The sequence below is a fragment of the Callorhinus ursinus genome, unplaced genomic scaffold, assembly GCF_003265705.2.
Source record: "Callorhinus ursinus isolate GAN/ISIS: 27379988/994484 unplaced genomic scaffold, GSC_fseal_2.0 scaffold11, whole genome shotgun sequence".
Taxonomy (NCBI): Eukaryota; Metazoa; Chordata; class Mammalia; order Carnivora; family Otariidae; genus Callorhinus; species Callorhinus ursinus.
In genome coordinates, this window is record NW_027397073.1 from 35,724,481 (window position 1) to 35,737,340 (window position 12,860).

Consider the following 12,860-nt stretch of genomic DNA (forward strand, 5'->3'; position numbering starts at 1 on the left):
CCCATCTCTCCCCCTGGAGTGCCAGCCCCTTGCGGAGTTCTCCGGAGGCCTTCCTGCACTGGCCCGTGTGCGCGAGTGCCTACCACCCTGTGCGTAACGGCCCCACGAGTCTACAGGAGCGAGTGAGCACACCTGTTCAGCCGCGGGGTGGGACGAGGCTGCTGGGGGGTTGCAGCGTGAAAGGAAAGGCGAGTATGCATGTTCAGGCATGCAGAACGAGATGTTCTTAGTCATGCAACGGTTTTGAAAGCTGAGTTTTACCTAAAGAGGATTGTCTAGGTTCTTTTATCTGCCCCTTTACCCAGTGGAGATCCAGTGGAATAACTAAGGGAGGGCCAGACAGGAAGGTGGGTGGCTAGATGTGGGTTCTCATCTCTCTCCAAGGAGGCCCTGGAGTGGAGAGAGGTTTGTTGAGAGGCTAAGAGGTGCTGAGGCCAAGAAGGATTTCTCTCCCACCAGGGGGTCCCTGTGCAAGATAGAGGGTTCCAGGCCCAAACAGAGCACCCCTGGCAGAGTGCAAAGAGCAGCGTGGTTAGATGAGGAAGCAGGAGGGTCCGGCCAGACTCGTCGGGCCTCACGGGATCCTGCGCGGTATACAGTGGGCCCTAGGGAACACAGAGGGTGTGAGCAGAGAGCCCGAGGATCTGAGGAGATGAGTGGAGCAGGAAGAGGGGAGACCTGACGACTTGTCCCTTCAGATGCCAATCACAGCAGGGGGTGCCAGCAGAGGCCAGCCTGGCCTGTCCACATGGGAGGCTCGTGGGGTTCCAGACGGCTCCATCCGGGAACCTATCCCCTTCTTCACCACTGAGCTCTGGAAATCACTGTTCTTCCCCAAGGCCAACTCTGAGAGGGTAGCAGGGGCGGGTCGAACTCTTGAAGTCGAACCCAGGAGGCTCAAAGTTTCGCTGTTTACATTATCGACTAGGTCAGCAGACTGCTACCCCACCAGGCAGGGGGTCATGAGGCAGCTGGACTGAACAGTGAAGCAAGCCAAAGTTATTCTCTCTGCACGCGTGAGTGTCATGAGAACACATCTGCAACTCTTGCAACCTGTGAAGGTTTGCGTTCGTCCCCAGGAGCCAGATAACCTTCACACGCTGAGAACCTTTGAGTAGTGTCTGTGGGACAACTGCTTCTTTCAAAAAGTGCCCTATTAAATGGATTTCTAATTACACAGATAAAAATATAACTCTTACACTTGCAGGTGAGGATATTTCCAGCTTTCTACTCTGAAGTCTTCTATCTAGGCTGGTCTGCGTGCCCCAGAGGGTTCCACCTGTATCCACCTCAGCTAGGGTTTTCCTCCTCTCTGGGTCTCAGTTGCCCAGTGTGCAAGGGGAATGTGTTAGATCAGAGCGGTCACAGGTGATGTTCCTGGGAACTGCTGGTAGTTGGGGAGGGGAACAGGAAGCAGAGCCTCTGGGGCTCTCAGGCCCCCATGGCCATTTCAACAAGATATTCCTACTTTCATCACTTCTACATATCGCGTTCCTGCTACCAACTTCATTTGAAGCCAGGGTTTTATGGTTTAGGCGCTTTGGCTTGGCCGCTACCTGGACCCACCCTTTAGCCGTGGCCCTTTATATTGCCCATGATTCCTAGCTCGTGCTGCTCATCCCCAGTGGGACAGGCACCAGCGAGGAGACAGGGATCTAGGTCATGCAAGAGCAACCATCATTTGGGTGACCAGCTTACCAGGGAGAATAGGACAATCAGAGCAAACATTATATGCATCTTATACACACACACACACACACACACACACACACACACACACACACAAGCCTATAGCTTAAGGAATAGCTGTAACACCAAAATGAGTTTTCACCTGTCAGGGATAAAATGGCTAACGTGATCAGGCCTAACAGCTTTACAAGACTTTCAGAAAATTGCTCCAGTTTCAGGACATTCCAAGTGGAAACTATTTGTTTACTTGAGCGGTTTTAAGTTGGAAATTGCTCGTATCATACGAAGCACGGAGGGCCAAAGCAGCTCACGTTCCCTGCCTCCACTTTTTAAACATGTTAAGAGCATAGCGTACTTTGATTTCACTAAGAAATCTAACCAAACCTCTGATAAGTCCCTCCACTGCAGGGGGCCCTGTGAGGTCAAGGTGGAGGGCAGTGAGAGGGGTTTACGACTGAATTCCAGAAGTACTGAGTAATGGACAGTCGTCAACCTGGAGGGAAGATTCTGTTCCTTATTCTTGTCCTGGCTAACATTTAAAGACTACCACCGCCCTCTCCGCCCTACAACAGTCTGGATCAAGACCCAGGAGGTACACAGTTACTAAAACAGCAAATGGCACAAGGTGGGTAAAAGCTCGGAGGCAGACAAGACAATTAGGTTGTAGGGGTTCAAGGAGGGTGAGGGAAGGAAAGAAAAAAGAAGGTTAAAGGAGGGTGGGAGGCAAGGAGAGAGGTAAAAAGTTAATAAAAAAATACAAAACAGACAGGGATAAATGAAAATACCGCCCCTCTGTTTAAAAAAATAATCAAGTGCTTAGACACTGGCCTGGGAATGTACCTGAGGGGGGCAGGTCCCTGGGAAAGGCCCCAAGGGGAGGGCTCCCTTCCCAGAACCTCGATGAGGCCTGTTTCAGAAGGCCTGTCACCAGAGCACCTGCTCCAGGTGGACTACAGCCTGCAGGTCTGGAGACCTGCACATCTACTCAGTAAGGCCCGGAACAGAGCATTCGAACCCCAAAGGCCAGGCCAGGGGACCTACAACCATACTCTGTAATACCGCAAAGATACTCTGGTGGTACGTGGTCAGAAACGGCCTGGCCCAGGAAGTCAGAAAACCCAGGTTCTTGTCTCGGTGTTGCCACTGCTTACAGGTGAGCCAGCCCTGGACTGCTATGGAGCAGACCCCAGCCAGCTCCCAGACCCCAGCTAGCCTCCTTGCTGGCAAGCAAGGCCTCATACAGCCCTGCGTGTCTCCCAGGGTCCTCTTGGATCCTGGGACTCTAAGGGCGGCTGGTCCAGAGGTGGCACACACTGGGGGCCCAGGCCTCATTTAGGCAGGCTGCTGCACAGCAGCCTCAGAGAATCAGTTAAGTGGAAGGTTCTGGAAGGAGCACTGTAGATTATATAAAGGAGCTTTTCTAACAAGTCAAGCTGCCTTGCTAGGACACGTGTTGTATGCACGCAAAACTGTTCAAGCAGATGCAGAGATACAACTTGTCAGAGAGCTTAGAGAGGCAATTCCGGATCAAATGGGATTTTTGGATCACATTACCTCTGAGATTCCTTCCAACCTCAAAATTCAATGGTATTACACTATTGGGGTGTGTGTGTAAGAAAAATACCCATGAAACAAACATGGGCAAAGGTGTACTTTCTATGTACCCAGAACTTACAGTACAACTTTTGTAAACTTAACCTTCAGATCTTGGGTTGTAGAATATTTTTAACGTGCCATTGTATAGGTGTTGCCATTAGTTCCTTCATCCACTTACCTGTTAATTATTCTTCGATGGACAATCTTTAAAATTATAATTCGCTCTGCACAGTCTTTTAGGAACTCTGACATTCGCTGTTTTAAAACTGGTTTCATTTCATGTTTTGCAATTGCCTTGAGGTGATCCCATGAAGCTTTGCATCTTCTCTCCATCTGACATAAATTATCCTGAAGTTGATCAAAGTCAACCTGAAAATCAGAGGGAGAATGATGGCAAATGCACTGAAACAAGCGGACACCAACCTGAACCAGGAAACTCAACTGCCTCCGGGAGAAACAATCATCAAAACCAAATTGACATCTTGAAATACAAATATATTTATGGCTTAAAAATCATCCACATGTGTGTATTTGTCATTATCTTGACATCAGATTATTTAGTGATAAAGCTATTCCCCCCAATGAACCCAATGCAAATATCACTCCCCCACCCCCACTTTGGAAAGAAATCTTAGGAAAGTCTTTGGGAACTGTAAATTAAAACATGATATCAAGGAACCAGTACAAGATGAACTGAGCAGATGTCTCATAAAATTTTTCAGAGCACTCTTGTTCTTCAGAGATGATTTTTCACTTAGGGTTATAGGAACACACCCGTCATACAGGGATGGTTCTAATATGGTGGGGCCGGCTCAGGGGCGGACGGCGTCTCTTCACAGTGATCTCTTTTACACTGTGTGACAAATTTTATTTCTCCACCCATTCGTTCATTTGACCCACACCCAGGGAGAAACTGGTGTATGTCAGTTCCTATAGCAGGCACTGAGAATGCAAAGACAGATGTTGAATGAGACTAAGTTGCTGTTCTCAAGGAGGCTCATTGTATAGACAGGTGTACAGACCAAACGCTGAGGATGTACAGAGCCCACAGGTATGCATGCGTGTGTGTCTGTGTGTGTGTGTGAGAGAGAGAGAAAAAGAGAGAGAGAGAGAGAGAGAGAGAGGTCTTGCTGGCAGATGTAAGCCATGTGTGCAAAGAACAGATGTGACACAGCTCACACTGTGCTCTTCAGGGAAGTGGAAACAGTCTGGATTAACTGAGGTAGCCTGAAATGAGGCTTTCTAAAGTGATGCTTTTACTGAATTTCTAGACTAGAAATTATGTGAATCAAAGAGTTCGTCAGGGCTGTGGGACAGGGGAAAGAAACTCAGAAAGCGGGTGGTGGGGGGAGGGAGGCAGAAACAAATAGGTGAGCTTTAGGGAAGAGACTGAGGGCACAGAAGTAGATGCAGAGTGGGAGTTGGCGGGAGAAGGTGAACACTGGGCAAATCAAGGTCAGAGGGAGAAAGCAGATGCATGGAGGTGAGGCGCCATTGCTTAGATGACAGAGGTCAGGGGATGTGAGCCTGGATGGGTGTGCCCAGGGCGTTTGCTGGAGTGGTCCTGCCCTCCACGAGACAATGGAGGGGATCAAGTCAACGAAGGTCAGAAGATCTATCACCAGATGGGATGAGGCCAAGCTGAGCACAACAGATGCCCTGGGGACCAGGCAAGACAGGGCAAGTCCTGGGTTTCTTGGGTGCTGAAGAGCCAAAAACAGAAGGCAAGTTTAGGCGGACCCCTGGGATTCAGGTAAGCAGGGGGTTCATGGGACTTTGGGAAAAATAATTTGCCTGAAACCAAAGGAATTCTGGGTCCAGAGTAGAAAAAGCTTCACTTTCCTAGGATATAGTGGAGCTGAGAAAAAAAATCAGGTGTTCAGCCAAGAAGGAAAAAAAAATGTAGAGTTAGAAAAGCACTAAACAGTTCGAAGAGTAAGTCTAGAAAAGGATCCGGATGACCTGGGACTGACAACTACTATGTCTAGGAGATTTCAAGCCAGTTGTAATATGTCTAATCCTAGCTCCCTGGATCTGTCTTCATTTGCATCTGGCAGCTCCCTGATACACAATAAAATAACCTCCGTTCCGCTCAGACAGGCCCCGAGCAGGCCCGTGCAGTCTAACGTGGCGAAGCTTGCCCGGCGCGGCAGTGGGTAGATCAGCCAGCGGACGCCGAGTAAGAGACGGTTTTCCGAGGAAGAGTCCACCGTGAGCCCTTAAGGTGGGGGCAGGAGAAAGTATCCAACTGCCAACAGAAGCCAGGTGGGGGAGCTCTTGATGAGCTGCAATTTGAGGGTTGAGCTTAATGTAGCTTCTCTGGACAGGGTTGGAAGGCTGTCTCATCTGGCTGCCTGTCCAGCCAGAGGCCATGGGCCCAGGCCACCTGAGTCTTCACAATTATCCCCTGATCTCAGGTTCAGTTACTAGCTCCACTTGGGAGGAGACAAGCGGATGCACAGGAGAGGTGAAGTAGCTTGTGAGAGACCACACAGCTCTAAGTAGTGGAACTGGGATCTGAACCCAAATCTCTCTGGCTCCAGAGTCTAAGTTCTCAACCAGCATGCTGTAAGCCTAGATTTGCCCCTAAAAAATTCCACCCCAGAGACAGCACTGGCCTGGCCGCCTCCTCTGAGAAGGAAGTGCTTGCCAGGAAGACCTCTCCTGATGACTGACCCACACGGGCCACTTTCGTGTGTAGGAAGCCCCATGAGCTGTGCTCTGAAGCAGAGTCAAACCTTATCAAGTCAGACTGGGACACTGTGGGACAGCTCAGGGACATGTCTACCCTGCAGATGCCAGAGCAGCCTGCCCCTTGGGGGCCGCAGTGCTGAGGCCCCACGGGCGACACACCAGGGGATGGAGGGAATGCAAGTAGGGCTGAGGTTTCCTGAGGCTTATTTTGTGCCTGTCTACACAGAAGGACCCCTCAATACCCCAAAAGGCTTTGGGAGTAAAGACTGAGAAGTGGTAGATGGCCCCTTGCAAGTCACAGGGAGCTGGGTCAACAGTCATCTTTAGCAACTACCACCGTTAATAGGTAAAATCGACCTGCACTTTTGGCTTGTGTAGCCAATCTTTGCATAAGGATAAGTTAGTTTGTTATTACTTAATTAAAAACTGAACACCCTTTGGGAAAGGCCTGATACTGGGGTGGGGTGGGGGGCGGCTGGGGCAGTCACTGGGGGCCAGCCTGGTGTCAGAACTCCTAGGCCAGGCTGCTTTTGTTCCAAGCAGGCTCCACCTAGAAGGCAGCCCTGGGAAAGAACAAAGGACCACATACAACTAAGGAACTGATTTGTTCTGTGTGGGCCTGGAAACAGGACAAATATGACTGCAGATACGTAGCCGACTCCGTCTCAGATAGAGGTATTCCTAACAAACCGCCTTCTGAGAAGGTGCTCACGGCGGGTGTCAGAGCAGCTGCTGGAGGACCCCCCAGCTGCCACACGCAGAAGGGCTTTTGGTCTTGGTCAGGACACAGATGCAATATTTGTAAAGACTTCAGAACAGGGCCTGGCACGGAGTAAACACAGGAAGGGTGCCTGTGAAGTAAAGGAGTCTGTGTTCTCAGAAGCCTGCGGTCAGCTGTTGGAGCTGGGGGATCGCTGGCCATGCCTCCTTCTGCCACAAGGCAGGCCCACTCTCAGGCCGGCCCAGGGCCCCCCGCTTGCTGTACTTGGCAGCTGCCGGCCTGTTGCTCCTGAGGCAGATGAAGGAGGGTCCCAGCCCCTGGGGCCCCACAAGTCAGTTTTGTGGGAGAAGGCGGCAAGAGAGAGTTCCGTGAGGGAGACTTCAGGGGGCCCCTTCCCCACTGCCCACCACCCTCTCTCCTCTTCTCATACTAGGGTCCAGAGTGTCCCAGAACTAAAGGTCGTCTGCTTTCAGCTCCTCAGCCTGCCCAGGCTGGGTTTCCAGAAGTTTCCCACACACTGACCTGACTCCTGTTGCCCTATTCAGCCCTTCCCCATGCGTTTCCTGTTGCTCCCGAGACCCTCACATTGTCCAGCTGTGCTGAGTTGGGGATTCCTCGGGGGTTGTTCAGCCTCAGTGATGCTCCTGCAAGTGGGGGCAGCTGGGAGTCCAGCTACTGCAATGGTCTCTTTTCTAATAAACCACAAGTTCATGAAGATCTTAAGTGTGCACCCAATTTAAGAGTTTGCAGCCGAGGGGCCAAAGCTATATACTGTTTACAGCCCTATAAAACTGTTCCCTCTGTGTAAGATAGGAATAGCCAGCCAATCCGTGAGGGAGCAGAAGGCCAGGTGCCCTCTCTTTCCTGGCTCCACGCCTCACTGCAGGGTCCTATGGAAGTCTGAGGAGGAGCCAAATTGCATCGTTGTGACATTTTTGCCCACCCAAGGCAAGTGGAGAAGTTTTCATGCTCGGGAGAATCCAGGCCTGCTGAGTAACACTGCTCCACGGCGGATGCAGGGCTTAGGACCGGGATGGCGGACCTGCCTCACATAGCTCAGCAGGGAAGAAGCTGATGGAGAACCAGAGGTGGGAAAAGGATCTTAAAAGCCCATTAGAAAAGGCATCAGACAAGTCATATCCACAAAATCTAGAGCAAGGGTTGCAAGCAGCACTTGGACGTTTTTACTTAATAGAGCCTATGTTCCTCAGAGCTGACTGACAAAGATCCAACATCTGAGGGAAAGGCATGGCCCCCTCCTCTGCACCCATGGACGTACCTTGGCTGACCTGGTGACGGCCCCGATCTCAGAGTACAGATCAGAGCTGTCTGGGAAGTTTTCCACCACCATGGTGCACACGTGGTGGAGAAGTGACTGCTTGTGCACGGTGTCTTTGACTTCTGGAACCTTCTCGAGGTAGCTTAACTCAAACGCTTTGGCCTGTTTGGTGAACATTAAATAAAAGACAAAAACAAGTTTTACACAGGCTCTCAGAAAGGCACAAAGGGCTAGAATCAATGCCCTGTTGGGGTAGCCTAATATTTCGTTCCTCTGTGACTGGAGCTTCTCAGGCCACATGTTCCATCACCCTTAGCTGATCACATAGGGACCAGCTACAACTGAGCATGAAATGGGCCTCCAGCCCTTTTCCACCACAGCCATCAGCCACAAGCTGTCCCAGGCCTCTACCCCTAACTCAGGGAGCTGTAGGGCTGGGTTTCTGCCATCTGGGTATCTACAACTTCTTTCTCTCTTTGCCCTCTACTTTCCTACCTCTTGACAAAAGACAGGCCAATTTTTTTTTTAAGTTGGTTTATAATGTGCATAAGTACAAATACTTGAGCGATAAGTTCAGGAAAAAATGGGGGAGGGAGATGGGAGAAATTCTCTCCAACGTCAGTTTTGAGAGTAGCCAAGCCACATAAGGGACAGGATGCTTATTTTTCTAAATTTTCTTATTTAATAGCAAGATACAGACTCAAATAAATAGGCCCTGATAAGTGAAGGACAAAATTCCTTTTAGATTTTCCAGCAAGAAAATACAAATGTTGCTTCATTTGTGCTTTGGAGGACCAGAGGTACAACCTCCCTCAGCTAATGAAGGGCAGGGATTTTGTGACAAAGGAGGCAGGAGAATAAGGGATATAAAACACTTACATTAGTTCCATTTAGAAAGTTCCCAATGGCTAAGAGAGTAGACAGGATAAAGCCCAAGGTTTTATTGTTCTCCAGTTGGTCTATTCCTTCCTTCAGATCCAAAAGTGGTTCTGCCACTTCCTTTCAATTAAAAAAAGTTGCAAGGTGATGATAAAGAATGCACATTTTGGCTTTACTTTGTTCTTTTTAACTTTTGTACAAGGTAACCAAGTGAAGTTCTCCTTGGTATAAGGCAGTCCCATATGATGGGCCCATGCCGCTAAGTATGGAAAAGTGCCAAAAGGCAGCGGGGAAGTCTAGTCCTCAAACTCTCCTCAGTGGAGACCAAATGGGTATGTGTGGCTACCTGTGCTGGGGTGACAAGTCTCCCCCTGTTCCTGCCCATCTGCCAAGCTCAGGCAGGACCCTTAGACCACCCTCCCCTCTCTCTACTTCCTTTGCATGTACCTTCTGCTTCTGGACCATGGTCTTCCTCTTCTCTTTCTCCTTCTAGGCAGATGACTCCAGAAACTGTCCCTCACTGTCCCTGGACCCTTCAGGTTTCCTAACCTCCCCTCTGGGCACTCTGTGGCTGGCACTTCTTAGCCCTGGTTACTTTCTAGAAGACTGTCATCCTCATTACTGCCACTGCCTTCGTAACTGCCACTCTCTCAGACTTCCACACTGGTTTTGAGACTACGTCACACCAAATCACCTCAGCAGTCCTATATCTCTTCATCCTCACTTGATTTCTGAATGAATTCAAACACCATGGTTCCCTCCTGATGCCCCTACACGCACTGCCACCTATCTGGTCCTCAGGATAAAACCCTGCTGCCTCCTTTGCCAGAGGATGGAGACCTTACAGGCTCTCCTATGCTTTGAATCTGTCTCCTTTGGGCACTTCCTCTCAATTAAGCTCATTCCAGCTCACCTTCCATCTCTTTCCTCTCTACTGGTTCCTTCTGCTCAGCCTGTAAAAATACTCCCATTTCCCCAGTCCAGAAGACACCTGCTCCTTCCACTTCTTACTCAGATGAATCTTCCCATGCCTTCACTGTTAAGGTTCCTTTCCTTCTATTCTCCTCTCAACCTCTTAGAGTAGCTCATCCTCAACTTCCTATAGAGATTCTCAAAGTGACTCTGCCAGGCTAACTGCCACAGACAATGGCAGTTTAGGTGACTGTCATCAGGTGGAAGGATTATAAGTCACTTTCTATATTGTGCATTTCTATGTTTTCCAAATTTTTACAATGAGTTTACATAGAAAATTAAAAAAAAATTTTTTTTTAACCAGTCATCTGGTACCCTGAAACAAGTGTCTGAGGCTTTCTCCAGGCTGCCACTGGAGAAAAATGCCTCACTGCCAGGCCGCCAATCACTCAGTGCAGACACAGCCTCATCATAATCAACTTGCCCTTCAAACCCTCACTCAAGAATGATACCTCACTCCCTTCACCAATACAAAACTGACTTTCTCAACACTGGGAGAGAGGGCTGGCTAACTCCCTTCTTAAGCGTATACCTTTTCTGTTGTTTCATAATCCATTTTGAATGCCCAGAGGTGGAGCCGAGCCGAGAGCTCGCTGATGGAGGAGAGCGTGAGGAGGAACTGCTCAGCACTGCCCAGTGGCACATCAGGGTTGGCCAGCTGCGCCTCCTGGATCTTCTGCTTCTCTTCTTCAGTGGGAATCATGGTCAGAATTTTCTGGAAAGGTGGAACAATGTAGTATATTCTTAGTGACAGACCCTACCCCAGCCCTTTGATGTTTCCCAAATCATACTGTAATTTTCCAACCAGGTAGTAGAGAAATTCCATTGTCAGTGTTCATATAATATGTAGGTGCGCACCATTGTAAAACAAATACCATAGAGAAGAAAAGTCCCAGGTAGAGTCTAAATTCACTTTCATTTATTCTAAAATGGTCTCTCTCTCTCTCCTTTAATCTCCTGTTTCAGAAGGAATTTAAAAATCTTGCCCTAAATTTTCTGGATCTCATACATAAAGCACATTCTAGGCAAGAAAGGGGGATGGGACGTGAGAGAAAGGGGAAAGCATAAGCTAGAAGGTTAGAGAGCAGGTCCCTGTTCCCAGAAAAAAGAGAAAATTTGTCTGGACTATATGAGAACTCAGACTGGCTTTTGCACATAGGGTATACTATAATTTTAATTGTTATAAATATTTAAACTATATTTCAAATTTAAGGTAGAAATGAAAACTTTTTTCATTCTTATTTTTTTAGGGAGGGAGAGAGAGGCAGGGAGGGGCAGAGAGAGAGGGAGAGGAAGAGAGAGAATCCCAAGCGGACTCCATGCCCAGCACGGAGCCCGATGTGGCGCTTGATCTCACAACCCTGAGATCATGACCTGAGCTGAAACCAAGAGTCAGACACTTAACCGACTGAGCCCCCAAATGAACACACTTTAAATAATATCAGAATCAAGTCTGGTTGAGGAAAAATGATGATGGTATTTATAAAAAGCAGTATCTACCTACTAATTTAAAAATACCCTTTGCTTCTATTTGTTTCTGGTTAAAATTAATGATGGAAGGCAGAGGAGGCAAAAAGTCATCAGAAGGATTGATTCTTATAGGTTCAAATTCCTTAGTGACTATAAGAAGTAGTATAAAAGAAGGTAATAGTTCCCGTTATATAACATTTCACAAACAACATTATTAAAGGTAAGGGGTCATTATGTTTCTCTCATTTCTCCTTCTCCAGTATCGTGCCACACTTTTTGGTAACTTCTGTTAATTCATTAATTCTAAGTGGCTTTGGTCACTGCTCTATAGTAGCAAGCATCTGGAGAGAAGTGGAAGGAGCTCTGGTTCTGGGTAAGATGGGGTAGACATCCTCCACCCCATCTCAGTGCTACTGTGTGCCGTGGACAGCATGAATGGAGCAGGTATTGGAAGACTTTAAGAAGTACACGGTGGCAGGTGGATTGGGGAAGAAGATCAGAATTGGAAGTTCAACTCAACTGGTAACTAGTTGACCATCTGTCCTCTGGTATTCCCCAGCCAGAGCTCAGGTAGCCCCAAACCTGGAAGGGGGTATCAGGTGCAGAGACAGCTCCAGGGCAATCCTCTAGCGCCGACTTGAGCAGTGGGAAAGGGGTCTCCTAGTAGCGACAGCAGTGGCAACAGGGGCTGGTGGTCTCCTACAGCTCTGGGGAAGGGAACCTTGCTCTCCAATCAGTGGGGCTATGGCCCCAGCAGGGCCAGACTAAGGGAGTCGACAGGGTAAAGCCCAAGGTTTTATTGCTCTCCAGTTGCTCTACTCCTTCCTTTCGGGTCCCAAAGTGGTTCTGTCACTGCCTTTCAATTAAAACATTGAAAAAACACAATAAAGAATGTACATATTGGCTTTACTTTGTTCTCTTTAATGTTTGTACAAGGTACAAATAGGTACAGTTCTCCTCGGTAGACGGCAATCCCATGTGATGGACACATGTCCCCTGGGCACGTGCTGTCTTCTCTTGGCTTGGCCCCAGACATGGGAACAGTCACAGAAAATACATAGCAAAGTGAGGCGACCAAGCCCCAGCTTTTAGCTGGATGACCAAAAAGGAAAGCCCCAGGGAACTAGAAAGTATTCGGGAGGTCAGGGAAAATGAAGAGCCTGGCAAAGCAAATGCAAAATATTATTTAAGAACTTCTGGGGTCGGGGCGCCTGGGTGGCTCAGTCATTAGGTGTCTGCCTTTGGAAGCTCAGGTCATGATCCCAGGGTCCGGGGATCAAGCCCCGCATCGGGCTCCCTGCTCAGCGGGAAGCCTGCTTCTTCCTTTCCCACTCCCCCTGCTTGTGTTCCCTCTCTCCCTGTGTCTCTCTCCATCAAATAAATACATAAAAATCTTATTAAAAAAAAAAAAGACTTCTGGGGCCATCCCTGAGCTGTTTATGTGTCAATCTGACCTTAAACGTTGTATCAAAGACTTTGAAAACTGAGCTGACACTGGAACCACAGTTTAAAAGAGGCAGGTCAGAACCTGTGGCCTGAACCCAAGCAAGTGGGGAAATA

General features: G+C 48.7%; 1 protein-coding gene across 5 annotated transcripts in view; it reads right to left on the reverse strand.

The window, feature by feature from the left end:
- FHOD3 (formin homology 2 domain containing 3) overlaps positions 1-12,860 on the reverse strand; it is a 449,329-nt gene that overhangs the window by 25,674 nt on the left and 410,795 nt on the right. For all 5 annotated transcript variants that reach the window (XM_025886682.2, XM_025886681.2, XM_073898306.1 and 2 more), the window contains 4 exons: positions 10,363-10,545; positions 8,859-8,978; positions 7,980-8,141; positions 3,464-3,654 (listed from right to left, as the gene is read on the reverse strand). In XM_025886682.2, the coding sequence (XP_025742467.1) occupies positions 3,464-3,654; positions 7,980-8,141; positions 8,859-8,978; positions 10,363-10,545 (656 nt within the window). The remainder of the gene's footprint in view (positions 1-3,463; positions 3,655-7,979; positions 8,142-8,858; positions 8,979-10,362; positions 10,546-12,860) is intronic.